General features: G+C 42.8%; 4 protein-coding genes across 6 annotated transcripts in view; 3 read left to right on the top strand and 1 right to left on the bottom strand.

Moving 5' to 3' along the window:
• LOC108024611 (extracellular serine/threonine protein CG31145) overlaps nucleotides 1-2477 on the bottom strand; it is a 71497-nt gene extending 69020 nt beyond the window's left edge. For 2 of the 3 annotated variants that reach the window (XM_017094637.3, XM_044091108.2), the window contains exons 1-2: nucleotides 2389-2477; nucleotides 918-1040 (exon numbers count right to left, since the gene is read on the bottom strand). The gene's annotated coding sequence lies outside the window, so the exon portion shown is untranslated. The remainder of the gene's footprint in view (nucleotides 1-917; nucleotides 1041-2388) is intronic. The other variant, XM_050888408.1, reaches the window with a different exon arrangement.
• Nucleotides 2478-11323: 8846 nt separating this feature from the next.
• LOC108024390 (GILT-like protein 3) lies at nucleotides 11324-12511 on the top strand. Its single transcript, XM_017094301.3, has 3 exons — nucleotides 11324-11629; nucleotides 11982-12284; nucleotides 12347-12511. Exons 1-3 carry the CDS (start codon nucleotides 11384-11386, stop codon nucleotides 12458-12460), a joined length of 663 nt encoding a protein of 220 aa, XP_016949790.1. The 5' UTR covers nucleotides 11324-11383; the 3' UTR covers nucleotides 12461-12511.
• A 664-nt stretch (nucleotides 12512-13175) lies between these two features.
• LOC108024400 (GILT-like protein 2) lies at nucleotides 13176-14408 on the top strand. The gene is made up of 4 exons (XM_017094312.3): nucleotides 13176-13424; nucleotides 13486-13650; nucleotides 13852-14145; nucleotides 14202-14408. The coding sequence occupies exons 1-4, from the start codon at nucleotides 13362-13364 to the stop codon at nucleotides 14304-14306; spliced, it is 627 nt and encodes a 208-aa protein (XP_016949801.1). The 5' UTR covers nucleotides 13176-13361; the 3' UTR covers nucleotides 14307-14408.
• A 506-nt stretch (nucleotides 14409-14914) lies between these two features.
• On the top strand, nucleotides 14915-17471 carry LOC108024799 (eukaryotic translation initiation factor 3 subunit D-1). The gene is made up of 4 exons (XM_017094919.3): nucleotides 14915-15250; nucleotides 15371-16006; nucleotides 16357-16649; nucleotides 16738-17471. The coding sequence occupies exons 1-4, from the start codon at nucleotides 15052-15054 to the stop codon at nucleotides 17290-17292; spliced, it is 1683 nt and encodes a 560-aa protein (XP_016950408.1). The 5' UTR covers nucleotides 14915-15051; the 3' UTR covers nucleotides 17293-17471.
• Nucleotides 17472-17530: the final 59 nt, after the last annotated feature.

The following is a 17530-nucleotide window of genomic DNA, read 5'->3' on the forward strand; positions in this document are numbered from 1 at the left end:
CCTCACCCAAGGCTACAGTGGGGTCTCCGAGAATTTGAACTCAACAACCTAGTTTTATAAAAGGGATGTTTTTAGGATACCAAGATATATATTTTGATAATAATCTCTATTTTAGGCTAACTTAAAACATTTTTGGTCACAGAGATGTTACTTTAATTTAAAAATGTATTTAATGGAAGCACGATAGATAGTTTTTTGAGTTATAAGCTGTTTCTTTAAATAAAATACCGGAAAATAACTTCATCAAGTCGTTCATTTGTTGATGGGCTTTTTAAATCAGGTTTATACTTATAATATATTATATTTATGACTGCTCATATAATAGTAAAAGAAGGGCTAATGTTATTTAAATATTGGGTATAGCCTTTAAGATTGTTAGCCGGTAATGAATGTAATGACTTAAGTCACCTTCGAAGGGCCACTATTGTAAGATAACTATATAGTTATTACGACTATAATAGTCTAATAAAACTTCACTGAAGCACCGGAAAAGGTACCGGCTTAGGCAAACCAAATCTTTAAATCGAGGTTTTTGAATAGAGTTTCCCAGCTTTTGTTCTACGCGAGGTGTGTTCACTATGAGTGCGAAGGCGTGCCAAGGTTAAGCGTTCGCTCAATGAAGGTGCGGCGGGGGGCGGAGGTGTGGGGTGGCACTGGTCAGGGGCGGCGGGCGCAAAGGAGGTGGGTGCAGCTTGTGCAATCAGCTGTTGCTAATGAAAAACGTCGGCGAGTTCAGCCAGGAATAAGCAAGTGTCAAAGCTTATTGATTTTCAACTGCGTAAGTTGGCCAGGAAAAATTAGTGGTAAAAAGTGTGTGTGGGTGGGGCTCCCTTGGTGGGGGGTCAACTCGATTTCATGGGAAATACAGCCAGATAACAGACAACTTAATTAATTTGCTCAACTAAATGGAAACTTACCCTGGCCTTTTATTGTATGTAAATTCAATAATTGCGTAGTTTGTTTTTACTTTCTTATAGTGGCTTGATGTTTTCTCCTTATTATGTGAAAATCTCTTGTTTCTGTGGCCGTAAGTGTTTCCGCTTCGGATTAAATGCAATTATAATAGATACAATTATAAAGATGGCAATTATCAATGCACTCGCGAGTTTTCTTTTGCCTTTTAATTACGACCGCTTTTGCATATTATGATAGAGACGTACACACAAAGCGATTTTCCCGACGTTCAGCGAGGGAATCTAATTTATTTATATTTATGAGATACGTATTTCGCTGGGACAAATTAAACGCGCAAAATGGAGGCAACAAAAAATTTGATTTGATGATGTCTAAGGTCGCCGGCAAAGACAGACAAATGTAAAAAATGGCAAAGAAAAAACGCTGACAAAGCGGTGAATAAAAAATAAAAACAGAAATTTAACGCTTGAATTCGACGCCCTGAGAGAGCGAAAAGTCGGCGCGAGATAGGAAGGCGCATTAGATGGCTTATCAGCGCTTATCAACGCGACCGCTGATGACGCCACGAGATACAGATACATTTACAGATACCGATGGACAGGTCGAGATAGACGGGCCAAATTGAACAACTTGGCAATCGGCGGAACACCGGGACCTTAACTCCTGTTTATCTGCCTATATAGCAACAGCTTGTTCGACATTGGGATACACGCCGCAGTATCTGTATCTCATAGTTTGCCGTGTTTGGCGCGCTGTAGAACATCCCTCTCGAGATTGATAAAAAACGAAGATTGATTTGAGGGCGAGGAATTTCCCCTGAAGTTCTTTAATTACTGTATGATTATCATTAAAGATAGTAGAGTTTTTATTGGCTAGGTAGATATTTTTATGAATTTTATTTGAATGTTTTTAGGGTTCTATAAAGTTATATGGGAAATTTTACAGTATTTCTTTATCAATTGATTTATAACTTGGACGTAAAGCCACATCCCAAAGTGCTGATTGATAGCCTAAGCAGGGGGATTTCCCCCTGTCTGCGTTGTTTTCATTAGTTGTATTGGGGAGTATCTGCGGTAGCTTCGGTAAGTTTTCGCTTCTTTCGAGTGAGAGATAGTTTATTTGCACTTCAATTTGAGTAAGGAATTTCCCTGGCCATTTCGTGTGTTTGTTGTTTATGTTATTGTTGTTGTTGTTGACAACCAAACAAACACCATGAACTTGAGCACACACACGCACACGGAAAGCTTCTTGATTGCAGCACAGTATCTTTAGGATAGCTCGCTTGTTGTTTGTATTTATTACTGCACTGCACCGCGATTATTTCGCTGAACTTTTGCATTTCCTTCGATATCTTTTTGCGAATCGCCAATTAACGATTTATTCTGAGGGGAGAGCGCGCGTGGGAGCCCCCAAAAAACCGAGAGGAGAGAGTGCTCCCCCCGAAGAGAGAGCCAGGCAAGAACAACAACCCACCAGGCAGCGCGAGAGAGAGCGACCGCGTCGTACCAACTTGACTACTCGCCAGCCCCAAGTTCCGATAACGACTGAACAGCAGGCGGAAAACTGAAAACCGAAAGCAACTGAGATCTCAAGCGGCGGCAGAGCGCCGGGCAGCGAAATACTCTCGTTCACAGTTAAAATACCTTTAGTTGTTGCTGCCGCTGCCGCTGCTGCTGCTGCGCTCTCACGTTGCCGTGTTGTTTGTTGTTGTCAATCAATTGACAAAAAAGAAGGTAAGGCATCGCCTTTACAGTTACATCCGCTCACCCACTAATCTCTCCCGCTCTCTCTCTCTCCCTCTGTCTCTCTCCCTCTGCCGCGGCCTCTCTGCTTAGGCGCTCTCACTAAGCTAAAACAGCTGATTACGCCAGGAAAAGGTAAACAGTCAGCAAAGCTTGCTCTCCCCCTCCGCCTGCCGCTCCTCTCACTTTTAGCTTTTCGCTTTTCGCAGCGGGGGCGCTCGCCTAATGAGCTTGCATTAAAATAGTAATTGACTAAGAAGCTGAAGAGCTAATAAGAAACCAAGCCAAGGTGGACGGAAACGAGTTCCAATAAGACCCTGTTGCACTTCGGCCGGAAAAGTGCTGGTCGGGGGGAGGGGGAGGGGCAGGAAGGGCGGAAAATGCAGGGTACGTAGTTAACAGATTTGTTTGTCCCCAATTTCAGACCATTTTGGCTGACACCTTTTCAGATACCCTAAGTATTATGAGGTTAATCCATTTTTGAAGAGGGTTTGAGAAAAGTTTGATCGGGATCACCATATGTTTAATCAAGTTTAGAATATTGCATTGCTCATTAGTAATACTATACTGAGAAAAACTAAAGGTCCATTTGATAAATTCTTAAAAAAATGGGCTTAGAGAAGTTCGATCGGGGTCACCAAATGAAAAAGTAGTTCTAAATACAATGTTATATATACTTTGTATAGCATTACCTATTAGTAATATTAACTTAATATTGTTTTCTCTTACAATTTATAAACTAAACTTTCAAGAAAGTAAAAAAAACACTATCTGGTTGAGGTCACCAAATGGTATTAAAAAATTTTAATTGTGGTGTTTTACAGTATTTACTTGCAGTATACCAGTTCATAGGGTATTTTATTTTGAGGTTTGCCAAAAGTACATAATTCATTATAATTGATTACCTAGAGTTTAGGCCCTAAAGCAAAAATTCTCAACTCTCAACCCAAGTTAATTAGAATGAAAAATGACTAAATAAAAACGTGTTATTTATCCACCATAGTATTCACTAGTTTATTTCGTAGAAATTATCCAAAACTCATCATAAATCATCATTACTAACAAAATTATAGGGTGTAATTACCATTGTTTTTGACTCATAAAAAGTGGGTATCTATATTTAAACTACAGTTCAGGGGAAAAACTAAAACTAAACTATAAATAGTAGGCCCTAAGCCCAATTACAAACGGAAAATGTAAACATATCCGTCAAATAATTAATTGCCTGCTTTTAATCGCCTAAAATCATTCCAAACTGTCGAAGTTGAAACTCTTTTCACTTTATGCAACTCAATCTTATTCGAAACAACCCATTAGTTGCTCTACTTCCCTGACATAAACAAAGTGTTTGGAGGCTATAAGTTATAGCTCCCCGTCAAAGTTTAAATACCCCAAGATCAACAAGGGTATTTAGTTTTCGTCTAGTTCTAGTTCATTTCTCTACTTCCCGCCACTCTGGGCAGAGGCGTCAGACAAATTGCAATGGGCTCTGTGCTAGAAGGCACGCCGAGCCCAAAAAAGTACGAGAATATATATAGAGTCGATTATATATATACTGGTACGACACACAAACCGCAAAAGGCAGCAGAAATAGATGGCAAAGAATTTCTAGTTGACTGAGCACCGAATGTGGCCGGCGAGCCATCAGTTTGACAGTCAGGCAGTCGGACGACCTAGACCTAGATGTCAGCCGTAAGACTCTAGATGCCAGATACCAAATCGGAGGCAGAACCCGAGGCTGAGCTTGGATATACGGCTAACGGAAGCTGAGATGTTCGCTCGGAGGCGTCATAAATCTTGCACAACGCCCCATTGGCACCGCCCGGGGGCTGGGAACCCCCGTGGCACTGCGATTCTGCCTTGGGCTCTGATCCCTAAGACTTGGACTCTGATTCCGGCCAAGACAATGGCCGGAATGCATGGGTCGCATAATTATGCACCATCACTCTGGTGCTAATGTGATTGGAGACGATGTGCTGAAGTGCCAATGGTTGTCGAGCTCTGGAGTTCTGCTCTTCCAAGTGGACGTGTTCTTGGCCACTTGTTGTTCAAGGCTTCGAGAGCCAGGAGGAAGTGTCGAGCGTCGTAAATTATCCGCTCTCTGTTTCCGCTTCTTGTTATCAGATGTGTGGGAACAAATAGAATACGGAGATGCACTCCGAGAAATTACCATTTTTTCTAAAAATAAGCAAAGAATTTATCTATCTGTCTATCTATCTATCTATCTATATATCTATCTATCTATATATCTATCTATCTATATATCTATCTATCTATCCATCTATCCATCTATCTATCCATCTATCTATCCATCTATCTATCCATCTATCTATCTATATATCTATCGATCTATCTATCCATCTATCTATCCATCTATCTATCCATCTATCTATCTATATATCTATCGATCTATCTATCTATCTATCTACCTATCTATCTATCTATCTATCTATCTATCTATCTATCTATCTATCTATCTATCTATCTATCTATCTATCTATCTATCTATCTATCTATCCATCTATCTACCTATCTATCTATCTATAACGTGTTTGCTGACATGGAATTTGAATCTTCAAATCTAGTTTTTGGCAAATTGCTTGCCAAATATTTGGTATTATTGGAATTGAAATTTATTAAAGTCCAACCTAACATAATTCTTTATGAATAGAATGACATTTACTTTTTGGTAAGACTGGTTTCCTCAATATATATGGCATTTAGCTTATTAAGACTTAGTTCATCGAAACAATTTTTGGTAAAATACTAAAGCCAAAATGAAGATCTTATTAATACATTTTGGTTATAAAAAATAAGAAAAAAAAACATAGAAAAGCCTTTAATTTAGGCTAAATATAAGAAAGGTTTTCAAGGCGCAAAACTGGGTTAAATTATCTCAGCCGTTGCCCAACTTGTAAGGGTTTACGTCAGTACATTGCTCCAAGTGTGGGCCATGTTTTCCACTTGCTGTTTGCTTTTCCACTTGCTATCCACGTTTGTATCTGGCAGAACGCTTTGCCCACCACTCAATCCAATTAAAAGCCGAAACCATCTGTCGTCGGCGGCCTAAAAAAATAAAATAGGTTCGGTGCCAAGCTCCCGGCAGAAGTGCCCCCGATTTGAGTCAAGTGTTATTTTGGGCGCTTTGTGTGCGCCACAATCATAGGACAATTATAAATAAACGCCTAATACCTTTATCTAGCCGCTAGGGCGACGTAAGTCAGCCCGGTTTAGAAGGTGTCGTGGTGCCGCTGTAGCGGATATCTTTTTTGTTCAGGCACCTGAGTATCTGTATCTGGACAGCGGCCAAGATTTACGAGTTCCGAGGCGGAGTGCGTCATTTGCCGGGTTATTGGCATCGGAACTAACTGTTTTCGGAGCGATCATTGCCTCTCACCTTTCGGCCGGCTATTGCACTCAATTACCAGGTGGCATAAGACACATAAAGCGGGGAAATGGAAATGAAAATGGAACTTTACCGCACACATGAGAACCCGTTTGCACCGCCCAGCTAGCCCTCAACTCATCTGTTGACGGCACTTGGTCTAGATACATGCGAAAAAGCGCAGAAAGATACAAGATAATGTTCTCTCACCGCCAAGTACACAGATACGCGGACCTGTATCTGTATCTGTAAGTGGGCAAAAAGTTGTGAAATTCTTTTTTTATGATTCCCCAAATCTGTCCGGCGGGCAATTTGGAATGTCAAAGTTGACATCTGCATGGTAAGTGGAAAACTATGAGATTTATTTGCCTGCAACAGCATGTGAAAATGTGCATTTTCGGCATTCGCGGTATTGTGGCGTCATTTTTAAGGTCCATGCTTGGTTGCATGTGGAGCAGAGCTTTGTCGACGATACCCTATGTTTAGGTTAAAGGTATTTCGATTAAGCTGTATTTAGCTATAATGAAATTGTAGAAAAAATCCCAGATTATTAAGTGGTCATTATGTAAAGGAAGACTTTTAGTTTACGGCTAAAACTGAAAGGGAGCTGAACTGGTTGGTTGACCAAGCTAGTTGAACCACTTGCTAAGCCGATTACTCAAGTCAAAGTCAAAGAGTTGGATGGTCAGGTTGAAAGTTGAACCGGACTTATAAACAGGAAGGTTGAACAGGAAAATATACCGGGGCAGCTTACAGAAATGTTGAAATTTTTACAGATTTACAGAGGATTTTCGTGTAGAAAAACAAGATGGGGAATTTTGTTTTTTAAATTGGAGAAATGGATGAGAAGGCAGAAATAAGTTTTGTATGAGGAAGTAAGGATGGTAAACCTGGTTAAGGAATGGGAAAATTGGTATTTTAATGTAAGACAAAGAAAAGTGAAAAGCCCCAAGATAAAGACCGAGTTTAAATGGCTTCCAAAAGCCTTTTATTACCTTCGAGGTGATTCAACAAAAGGGCCCATAAAAAGCCATGCCAAGTATCCAATAACAATTGAAAATTCGTTTCCCTAATCTCAGGGCAACCATCTCGCTGCGATTCTCATCGCAGACCGCAGAGCATCTGGCATTCGATGGCCCCAACCATCCGCACTCTTTATAAGGCCTTTGCACGCGAGCCAAGATGAATATCATCATCATGTAATACCCGAGAAATGTGTAACGATGAGGCAATGCCAGTCCGTAGTGCGATTATGATGATATGCCAGGGAGTCGGGACCCCGAACCCGACTTGTAAAAATTGACAATGCTAATGGGGCGGCGGAAATCGGGCATTAGCCGTCCCCTGCGTAATTTGCATAGCAAATCGCCTGGGATTCGGGATGCACAATTAGATGCCCAGCCACGTTCCACGCTCCCCGGACGTGGTTCTCGAGCACTCCGGGCAGCTTAAGTAGCAGCCAGAGGTAGAACCGATCCGCTGACCGCTGGCAGCCCATAACGGGGGACCCATTGGAACCACTTTGGCGAGACCCGATCCCCAGTTGCATGACAGCCGCAGACGGAGAAAGGCTGCGGGAAAAGAGAAAAGAAATAATATGCAACGAAATTTCTTCCTGGCCGGTCTGGCCGAAAAATAAAAAGACTGCAAAACTGGTCCACCGTGACCCACTAAGGCCTCTCCTTACTTTTCACTCGAAATGCAGCCACCGAAAGCAGACGTTAACACCACCATGGGCCACCAGGTGCAGGCGGACCCGCTCTCTTTTTAAGGTGGAACTGCCGTGAGTCACGTTTGCTTCTTACCTCCGTTAATTGATTTTAAAATACCCCGAGAACTCATCGCACGTATTTTTAGACCATGTGCAAAAGCCTTCATTCGCAACTTTCACTTGGCTGAAAAAGTGTAATCGACGGTGGGAGATAAGACTCTTGAAAAATTAATTTGACAGGGTGATTTCATCGATGGCATATGAATAGATGATGGTATTTTAAGTGATGGGAAAGGTTTTTCTTGCTGTATTCATTCAAGGGGGTAAAGTTTTTCAGACACAAGGGTTAAGAGCTGTGGCCCAATGCGTTTTCGGCAACTGAACAAGATCAACAAAAAGACCACAATAAAATACAGCTAGCACGGCTTCATTGGCTTTGCGGTTAAAATGTTGCAACAAGAACAGGCAATGCCACAAAACTTGGACAGCAAAGAAACACAGTTGAATTTAAGACTTCAAAGTCGAGGCTTAAATACCCTTGATTTTGGTTTAACAACTTTGAACTACTTCTTGAATAATTTTATTAAAATATTACAACCAATAAATACACTGATTTTGGTTTACAAATTTTGAACTACGTCTTGCGTAATTATAATTATATAATATACTATTAGACGTGTTAATAAAAATGTACTAAGTATTTTAGGATCTTAAATCTGATCTTATTATGACACAAATTTAGTTTCTTGAATAGGTTTGGATAATATTATCCAGCTTTATATTTTTTTCTAGACTAGCTGTAAAATCTGCTGCTCCAATTTCCCAAGATTCCTCCGTAGAACCTACCAAAATCTCATAATCATAATAGCTTTACCCACTTTTGGCCAGACTAATAATACCTTCTTTCAACCATCATCAAAACCCCAACAAAGCCACCGAAAACTTGCGAATCTATAAAAATGCAAATTAGAAGAAGCGAAAAAGTAACACAATAAACGACTCCAGAAACTGGAACGGACTGAGGCTGTGATTCAGAGACTAAGACGGCGACTAAGACTGCGACTAAGACGGCGACTAAGACTGCGACTAAGACTCCGATTCGGAATCAGATCGCGGGGCCGCAGGTAAACGTTACTCGTGCTACTGCCTCTGGGCAGCCCAAGAAGTTGGTAGAGCTGGCCAGGCTCTGTGATCTATGGGCTGGCCAGCCCAATTGGTCAAGAAGCGATTTGGGTTAACTGCAGCTGCAACACGCCGACGATCGGGAAAAACTGCGGCCAATTAATTGTGCGGAAATCTGCGAGGCGCGTCATAAAATACTGTCGCTTTTTCATCTCTCTTTCAGCACCGGTCTTTGATGGGAAGTGGCTCCTCTTGGATGGACGGTGCTTTTACTAGCTTTGCACCTGCACAATAAACAATGCAATGCACAGGAAAATAAATAGCAAGATCTCTCTAATAGCTTTATTTTAAAATGAAGAACATTTAAAGTTTTAGTTAAGTATCTAAGGGGAAATGTTGTCAACAGAACATGGACTACTTCTTAGTTTTTAGAAATAATTATCAAAGAACTAGTATTATTAGGGCGATTGTATTAATAAAATATTATTGGAGATTTATAACAGTCTATTAAAAATATTTTTTATTAAAGCTTTTGATATGATTTATTTTCAAATATTTTATTATCACTAAGTTGAGTGCTTAAAAGTGAGTTTAAATTAAAAATTAGCTAGAATATATATTAGTTACTAAGCGGTTATTTTACTATCAAGAATTAGAATGCTATATTATCAGTAAAATGAAAAAGCTGTGGTAATTGCTTGAAAAAATTAGTTAATATTATGGATTCACTGGGACTATCTTTAGGCAATTCAAATCAAAATTGACAGGCTTATAGGTTCAAACTGAATATTCATAGATGTAACTTTGATGTCTCGAAATCTAGTTGGACCTGATCCCCTTCCATTTTTCGCCGTGCAGGTGGCCGGAGGCATTCTTGCGTGCAAACCTTGACCATGAAACACGCTCCGCGAGGAGATGACGTGCCCATAAAAGCGGTGGGCAACAATCCCAAACATTTTCCTGGCAATTAAGAGCCACAGAAAATTAGTAAGAAATTGAAATTGCTCAACTCACGTTTGAGTTGGTGGACGCGGAGCTGCGATGGCGATGGTCAATGGCATTCGCCAGCCGGCGGGTTGTGCAAGCCGCCTTGTGCGACAGTTACATCTATATATGCGCCACAGACAACTGGTTTGCCGGCCAAAATACGGCCAACAACAAAAAGAGCCAGGTAAAATAATAATAAACAAAGCCAAACACCGTTTTGGACCGGCCTCCAAGGCATGCCACCGCGCCAGCCAAATGGAGCCATTGCCGGGCTGCCAATTAGCAGGCCACATGACAGTGCACTGAACTTGCTACGCTTTAATTGTTGATAAGCCCCGCGCTTATGATTTGTTAATGCCCACTCAAATGTGGCAATCGCACGGTCTTGGCCATTAACCCATTTCCCGGGCAGGTTCTACGTGGTCCTGCTTGTTTTCCATTTATTTATATTTTAATTTTCCTTTTCAGTTGCAGCCTCTGTCCCATAATCAATTACAAATTGATAGCTGAATTCAAAGGCTAACTGGTTTAATTTAGTTAGTTCATTGGTTGACCTAATTATATTAGTAACTTTATTTATTAATGTGCTGCGCTTGATTTTTCATGCAGCCCACAAATAACATCATTTCATTTCCGGTACATTTTATGTTTTTTTTTGTTTTGATACAGAGGTACAAGTAGGTACAAAGGTAGGTAATTCGTAAATCAAATATTTTCTATCTAAGCTGTTTGTTTATCTGGTTAGAAACCAAGTACGTTCAATGTAGACCTATTTATTTGTCCACACGTAAAGTTTTAAAAAGGTTATGGCCTAGGAAAAATACAGATAAGTCGTGGGGCTTTTTCAAAGCAGTTGTATTGTACGGAATAAACAATGTTCTATAGCTTTTACATGTAATAAAAAATTCTACTTCTATTTGAAGACCCAAGTTAAGCAATTCAGTATGCTTGGTCAGTCCGTTTACATATAAGAGGATTACATTCCTCGATATTTGCGAAAAGAGAGTAATTATTGTATTATACATTGTAAACAATTTACTATACTTCATCCAAAATTCTATTCCTTTCTAAAGACGCTTGTTCAGTGGGTTAAAAGAGAGTAATTATTGTATTATACAGTACAAACTGTTTACTATACCTATTATACTTCATCCAAAATTCCAATCCTATCCAAGCCCCCAAGTTCAGTGGGTTAAGCCACATATCACGCTTGGTCAGTCTGTTTACAGATAAGGTGATTACAGACATGCGATAATTCCTCGATACTGGCGAAAAGAGCGTTATTGCCCTGCGGATGGCGGGAGAAATGGGAGAGAAAGAGCCCGAGTGGTGGGAGAAATGGGAGAGAAAGAACCCCCATGTTCCACACAGTATAGGCTGCCTCTATATGTACTTTCCGAGTGGATGGGACAGATGTGCGTGATTGCTGGTATAAGAGCGGCGCATGTGAAGTGGGCGAATCGGAAAGAGCAGTTGTGCTTGGCCTGCGAGGCTGCCCAGAGCGGAAAGCGAACGCGGACGATGACTAAAATATTTGGATTTTGGTGCTCCCTGGGCCTGCTGCTTATGTGGCCCGCGCCCGGAAGTGCACAATCGCCGGAGGGTGGACACTCGCCGGCCAACTCCAAGCTCCTGGTGGCCGTCCACTACGAGGCCCTGTGCCCGGACAGCATGAACTTCATCCGGCGCCGACTCTACGACACTCTGACCAACAACAACTGGCTGTGCCTCACCGATCTGAAGCTATATCCATTCGGCAAGGCGGGGGTAAGTCAATCACAATAAAAATCATGTTGTATACGTACTTTTCCTCATATACTTTTCCCCCATGAAGGCAATCTAACCTTGAGCGAGCCATTTTAATTCATTCCCAAAACATTTGTACCAACACAGTCTGTAGTGTTATAAACAAAGCACTAAACTTGAACGAGTATTTGCATATTTATATAGTCCATTGTATATTATCATTATGTGATATCACTCCATCTTGAGTGTTTAAAACTGTTTACCTTCATATTCGTAGTAAAACAGTTTATATTTTTAGTTCTTAGATAAGTGCTGAGTAATACCATAGAAATATTTTTAATAATCCACCCTTTTCTGACCTTTGATCTTCCAGTTCTACAACAGTTCCGGTACAACGCAGGTGTACTGCCAGCATGGTGAAGAGGAGTGCGAGCTGAATGCCCTGCACGCCTGTGTTCTCGAGACCCTGGACATTCGAAGCGCCTTCGACCTCATCCATTGCATGCTGCGATCCTACGCCAACGAGCTGGACAGATGTTCCAATAGCTTGGGTGTGGATGCCAGGAAGATCTGGGCTTGCAAAAGATCGCGCTCGAACGCCGAAATTTTGGCTCCATACGGCAGGGAAACCCTCAAGCTGGAAATCTCCTTTGTGCCCAGCATTGTGTTCGAGAATGTCAGCAACTCACTTAACAAATTATTAACAATTTCCCTAACGATTTTCCCATTCATTTGCAGAAATTCGATCCCTACGGACAGCGTGGCATTCGCAACAACTTTGAGAGGCACTTTTGCCAAGAGTACAAGAAGAAGTTCAACACCACTGTGGCCCCCTGTTCCAAGATTTTGTAATGTAACCCTTTTTTTGTAGTGCCAAGACCAATAAATATTAAAAACACTTCACTGCCTTGTTTACCTTTCGCTGACTCACTTTGGTTAAATATAAATTTAAATATGTATCCGCTTATCAGGCGCATTTTTGTGCACAGATTCTAATCAGGAACAGCTGTCTGGTGGGCTACGAATGAGATTAAAAGCCTGCTGCTCGGTAATTGCCCACTGGATTTCCGTAATCAGCTGAGGTTTTCGTGGGCTTTGTTTTGGACACTCACTCGGCTTGAGTCCCGCGGGGAAGAGCTCTCCGCCCAGCAGGGGCACCGACCACGGGGGGGCCTGAAAAAGGGGGAAATCTTTGCCAGAGGAAGCAAGTCGTTAATATATTCCTGTATCTCAAGTCGCCTTTGCCTTGGCTAACCGCGAAAAATTAATTGGGAACCGCTAATGGCCCCTCTAAGCATTAATTCCATCAGCAAATATTTGATTTGCCGAAGAAAATGCATTGATTTATTACCGAAAAAGCAAGAGTTATTGTCAAATAAAAAACAAAGGAAGTAATAAGAATGGGCTACTTTTAAGCAATAAAACGCGTTTATACAGGCTTTAAATAGTTATTCTTGTCATCATAAAGCCACATAATATTTTTAAATAAATAAATAAATACAAATTAAAAGTAGAAAGTAGTCTCTGGGATAGTATCATATACTATCACAATTTTCTATAAATTACCATATTTAAGCACCTTTTTAGAAACCCCCCTTAGACCTTCTGGCTACGCCTCTGCCCGCTTAGAATTTGACGAAACGCAGTGACAACGCTGTGCATATCAAATCCGGACTCACTTCAGTGTCGCGCGGTCGCTGGCTTTGAGCGGCTGAATACTTCAAGATCAGCTCGGAATTAAACTGAATCTGCCATGAGGGCGTGCGCCTTTGTGTGCCTGCTGCTGCTGGGCTGGGTGGGCGTGGCCCTGCCAAGGGTAAGTGAACCCGTTGCACAACGATTCCGAATGGCGACGATCGCTGATCATGACTTTGCAGCGGCTGCGAGGGCCGCAGGCTGACCGACTGGCGGTTACCCTGTACTACGAGGCTCTGTGTCCCTACTGCATGGAGTTCGTCACCGCGCAACTGGGTCCCTCGATGATTCGCCTGGATCGACTGCCCTTCACGGATCTCACGCTGGTTCCCTATGGAAATGCCAGGGTAGGTTTACCATAAGTTACATCTATATTTATATATTTCTTATGCCATATAACAAAATCTCAAAATCCAAAATTATAGTTTTGAATATTAAACAGTGCAAACTCGTTGATAAGTCGCTAAGATTGGTTGCCCAGTTTGGAATGTGATAGTATCTCTCCATCAAACTTAATCCCCTTTTTAAACCCACTTAATCCCCTCCAGATTGACGACTCCGGAAATGTGGCCTGCCAGCATGGGGCGCCTGAGTGCGAACTGAACTCCTGGCACGCCTGCATCCTGGAGCACCATGACATCGCCGCCTCCCTGAAGCTCATTGCCTGCATGATGCGGTTCAAGAAGAACAGGCTGGAGAAGTGCGCTGACCGCCTGAAAATCGACGTTACCGATGTCAAGAACTGCAAAAACTCGCGGCAGGTGAACGACATTCTCAAGAAGTACGGCGAGGAAACGGCGAAGATCTCATTTGTGGGAGTGCCAGCCATAGCTTTGGACAACGTAAGTGCTTTTTATAAAACAATATTTACTATATATGAAGACTCTTTGTTTTCCAGATTTATGATTCTAACCTATCGGCAAACTTAACTGATAATTTTGATTCCATTTTTTGCGCCACTTATAAGGAGAAGTTTAACAAGAAGCTCGCCAATTGTCAGTAAATATATAGACATTTTGTACTTTTCCAGCTGTGTTCATATTCGATCGAAATGGAAAGGTTGTGTCATGTAGAAAATAAAATAAATATACTTTTTTGAATCACAGCTTGGCGTATATTTTAAGAAATTACGTTTCACCTTTTTCGTGGTTATAAAAGATGGATAAATCTAAGGCTATGAGAAATAAAAAAATTGTCTTAAAAGATTTTGACTTAATGAAAACATGATGTTAATATCTTAAACTATTAAAGTGACCATAAGAATAAAGCTAAAATTGAACACTTTCCAATTGATAAATAACAAATTTGAAACAGCTTTTGCTTCTAACTAGTATATTACAGTCCATCTTTAAATAAAACGCATAAGTTAAATTAAAATTTAATATTCCGAAAAGTAAATATTTCGCGCCAATTTGTGGCGCCATCTATGTCAGCCGTTTATCTTTAACAGAGCCACTGTTAAGACTTAACAGTGCCCATTAGCAGAGACAGCCACCTAACATAGCGAGTACACACACCAAATATAACCAATACATCCACCTGGAAACATACTCTTAATCGATAATCGCCGTAAAATATCGATGCTTCTACAAATTTTAGAAACATCGATTCATCGATAGTTTTCTTCCTCTACAACACGCGACGGTAGATTTTTGCACGGATTCTGTTTGGTTTCTGGAAAATCGCTGAATTCTACCCGAATAGCCTGACTGCAGACCCAGCACGAGCACCAGGAAAACGCCCTCAGGATGAGCGAGACCATAAACACCGCGGCGCAGTTCCCGACCTTCGAGAAGCCGACCGTGCAGTTCAACGAGAAGGGCTGGGGGCCATGCGAGCTGCCCGACACGTTCAAGGATGTGCCCTACCAGCCGTTCAGCAAGAACGATCGCCTGGGCAAGATCTGCGACTGGACGAGCACCTCGAACAACGACAAGAAGTACCAGAGTGAGTAGACCGACTTGGACCGCACAGCCCTCCCAACTTTCCGCCGAAAGTGAGGTTAGGTGCGTGTGTCGTGGCAACACGGGTAATACATGGCCTCTTTCCACTCCCCCGATCCCGCAGACAAGTACGCCTCCAGCTTCGGCACGGGCAACCAGTACTCGTACTACCATGAGGAGGACGAGACCACCTTCCACCTGGTGGACACGGCCCGTGTCCAGAAGCCGCCCCATCAGCGCGGCCGTTTCAGGAACATGAGGAACTCGCGATCGGGTCGCGGCCGGAATGCCCGCGGTGGCCTCAACACCCACGGCATGACCACGCTCAGCGGCAAGAACGTGAAGGCCCGCGATCCGCGTCATGGCCGCGGCATGGGCAAGAAGTTCGGACACCGCGGACCACCGCCCAAGATGCGCGAATCCTCGGTGGCCGTGCGCGCCGACTGGGCATCCATCGAGGAGATGGACTTCCCGCGCCTCATGAAGCTGTCGCTGCCGAACATCAAGGAGGGCGTCGATATCGTCACCTGCGGCACGCTGGAGTACTACGACAAGACCTACGACCGTATCAACGTGAAGAACGAGAAGCCGCTGCAGAAGATCGACCGCATCGTGCACACGGTGACCACCACGGACGATCCCGTCATCCGGCGCCTGTCCAAGACCGTCGGCAACGTCTTTGCCACGGACGCCATCCTGGCCACCATCATGTGCTCCACGCGTTCGAACTACTCCTGGGACATTGTCATCGAGAAAGTCGGTAGGTTCATTGAAAAGCAAGAATGTCGGATAAAGTAGGAGAAATGTAGGGCTCTTAAGTATTTAAAAGGAAAAATTAAATATTATTTCACTAAGGAATAAGAGATTATTTAAGATTTATTCAACAACAAAGAAATTCCGTATACAAGTAATGACCAGCAGACCAGCATAGATCTTAAAAGCATAAAAATATATCATAAATATTATTACTAAAAACCTTTCAAATCAACGCTAATAATATTTCTATCTTTAGATAAGAGATAACAAACCTCAAATAGTATTAGAAAGTAAATACAAGACTTTGGTATTAAATAAAGTAAACTATAAAAATGACCCCCTTTTTTGTTGCAGGCGACAAGATCTTCATGGACAAGCGTGACCACACCGAGTTTGACCTGCTGACCGTGAACGAGAGCAGCGTGGAACCCCCGACCGACGACGACAGCTCCTGCAACTCGCCCCGCAACCTGGCCATCGAGGCCACCTTCATCAACCACAACTTCAGCCAGCAAGTTCTGAAGACTGGCGACCAGGAGGCCAAGTACAAGTTCGAGGAGGGCAACCCGTTCATCAGCGAGGACGAGGATATCCAAGTGGCTAGCGTGGGCTACCGCTACAAGAAGTGGGAGCTGGGAAGTGACATTGTAAGTATTTGCTTAGTAACTCCATGCTCTAAATGTATATCTTAGCAGACATAAGTAACTAAACAACAATGTTGTCTATGTCCTTTAGGTTCTAGTGGCGCGTTGCGAGCATGATGGTGTCCTGCAGACGCCCAGTGGCGAGCCGCAGTTCATGTCCATCAAGGCGCTCAACGAGTGGGACTCGAAGCTGGCCAACGGCGTGGAGTGGCGACAGAAGTTGGACACGCAGCGCGGAGCTGTGCTGGCCAACGAGCTGAGGAACAACGCGTGCAAGCTGGCCAAGTGGACTGTGCAGGCCGTGCTGGCCGGCTCCGATCAGCTGAAGCTCGGCTACGTTTCGCGTATCAATCCGAGGGACCACTCGCGCCATGTCATCCTTGGCACGCAGCAGTTCAAGCCGCACGAGTTCGCCACCCAGATCAACCTGAGCATGGACAACGCCTGGGGAATCCTGCGGTGCATCATCGATCTGGTGATGAAGCAGAAGGACGGCAAATACCTAATCATGAAGGACCCCAACAAGCCGATCATCCGTCTGTACGACATCCCAGACAACACATTCGACTCCGATGACTCCGACGATGGCGAGGGCGACGACGAAGGATTCCAGCAGGTCTACAACTACGCGCACAACAAGATTTAGACGCCACGCCCCCATACCCCAGAATCCCTTCCAGTCTTGGGCTTGAGCCACAACCCGCTAAACATAACCACAACCGATGTCCTCTGAAGGAAAAGGCCTTGTTCTGGGCCCTAGCTTAAGCATTTGTATTCGAGTTAAATTCAGCTATTTCCTAGTAAATCACAGAGGGCAAAACAAAATACGAGATTTGATTGGTCTCTGTCTGATGGTGGGAATTGTTATCTTGATACATTTTATC

This window comes from Drosophila biarmipes, chromosome 3R, assembly GCF_025231255.1.
Source record: "Drosophila biarmipes strain raj3 chromosome 3R, RU_DBia_V1.1, whole genome shotgun sequence".
In the NCBI taxonomy this organism is placed as follows: Eukaryota; Metazoa; Arthropoda; class Insecta; order Diptera; family Drosophilidae; genus Drosophila; species Drosophila biarmipes.

Excerpts from the sequence above, each read along its gene's own strand:
- LOC108024390 (XM_017094301.3), top strand. The coding sequence starts at position 11,384 with ATGACTAAAATATTTGGATTTTGGTGCTCCCTGGGCCTGCTGCTTATG. Across the intron at positions 11,630-11,981 it reads ATCCATTCGGCAAGGCGGGG|TTCTACAACAGTTCCGGTAC; the intron begins GTAAGTCAATCA and ends TTGATCTTCCAG. Across the intron at positions 12,285-12,346 it reads CCAGCATTGTGTTCGAGAAT|AAATTCGATCCCTACGGACA; the intron begins GTCAGCAACTCA and ends ATTCATTTGCAG.
- LOC108024400 (XM_017094312.3), top strand. The coding sequence starts at position 13,362 with ATGAGGGCGTGCGCCTTTGTGTGCCTGCTGCTGCTGGGCTGGGTGGGC. Across the intron at positions 13,651-13,851 it reads TTCCCTATGGAAATGCCAGG|ATTGACGACTCCGGAAATGT; the intron begins GTAGGTTTACCA and ends AATCCCCTCCAG. Across the intron at positions 14,146-14,201 it reads CAGCCATAGCTTTGGACAAC|ATTTATGATTCTAACCTATC; the intron begins GTAAGTGCTTTT and ends TTTGTTTTCCAG.
- LOC108024799 (XM_017094919.3), top strand. The coding sequence starts at position 15,052 with ATGAGCGAGACCATAAACACCGCGGCGCAGTTCCCGACCTTCGAGAAG. Across the intron at positions 15,251-15,370 it reads CAACGACAAGAAGTACCAGA|ACAAGTACGCCTCCAGCTTC; the intron begins GTGAGTAGACCG and ends CCGATCCCGCAG. Across the intron at positions 16,007-16,356 it reads CATTGTCATCGAGAAAGTCG|GCGACAAGATCTTCATGGAC; the intron begins GTAGGTTCATTG and ends TTTTTGTTGCAG.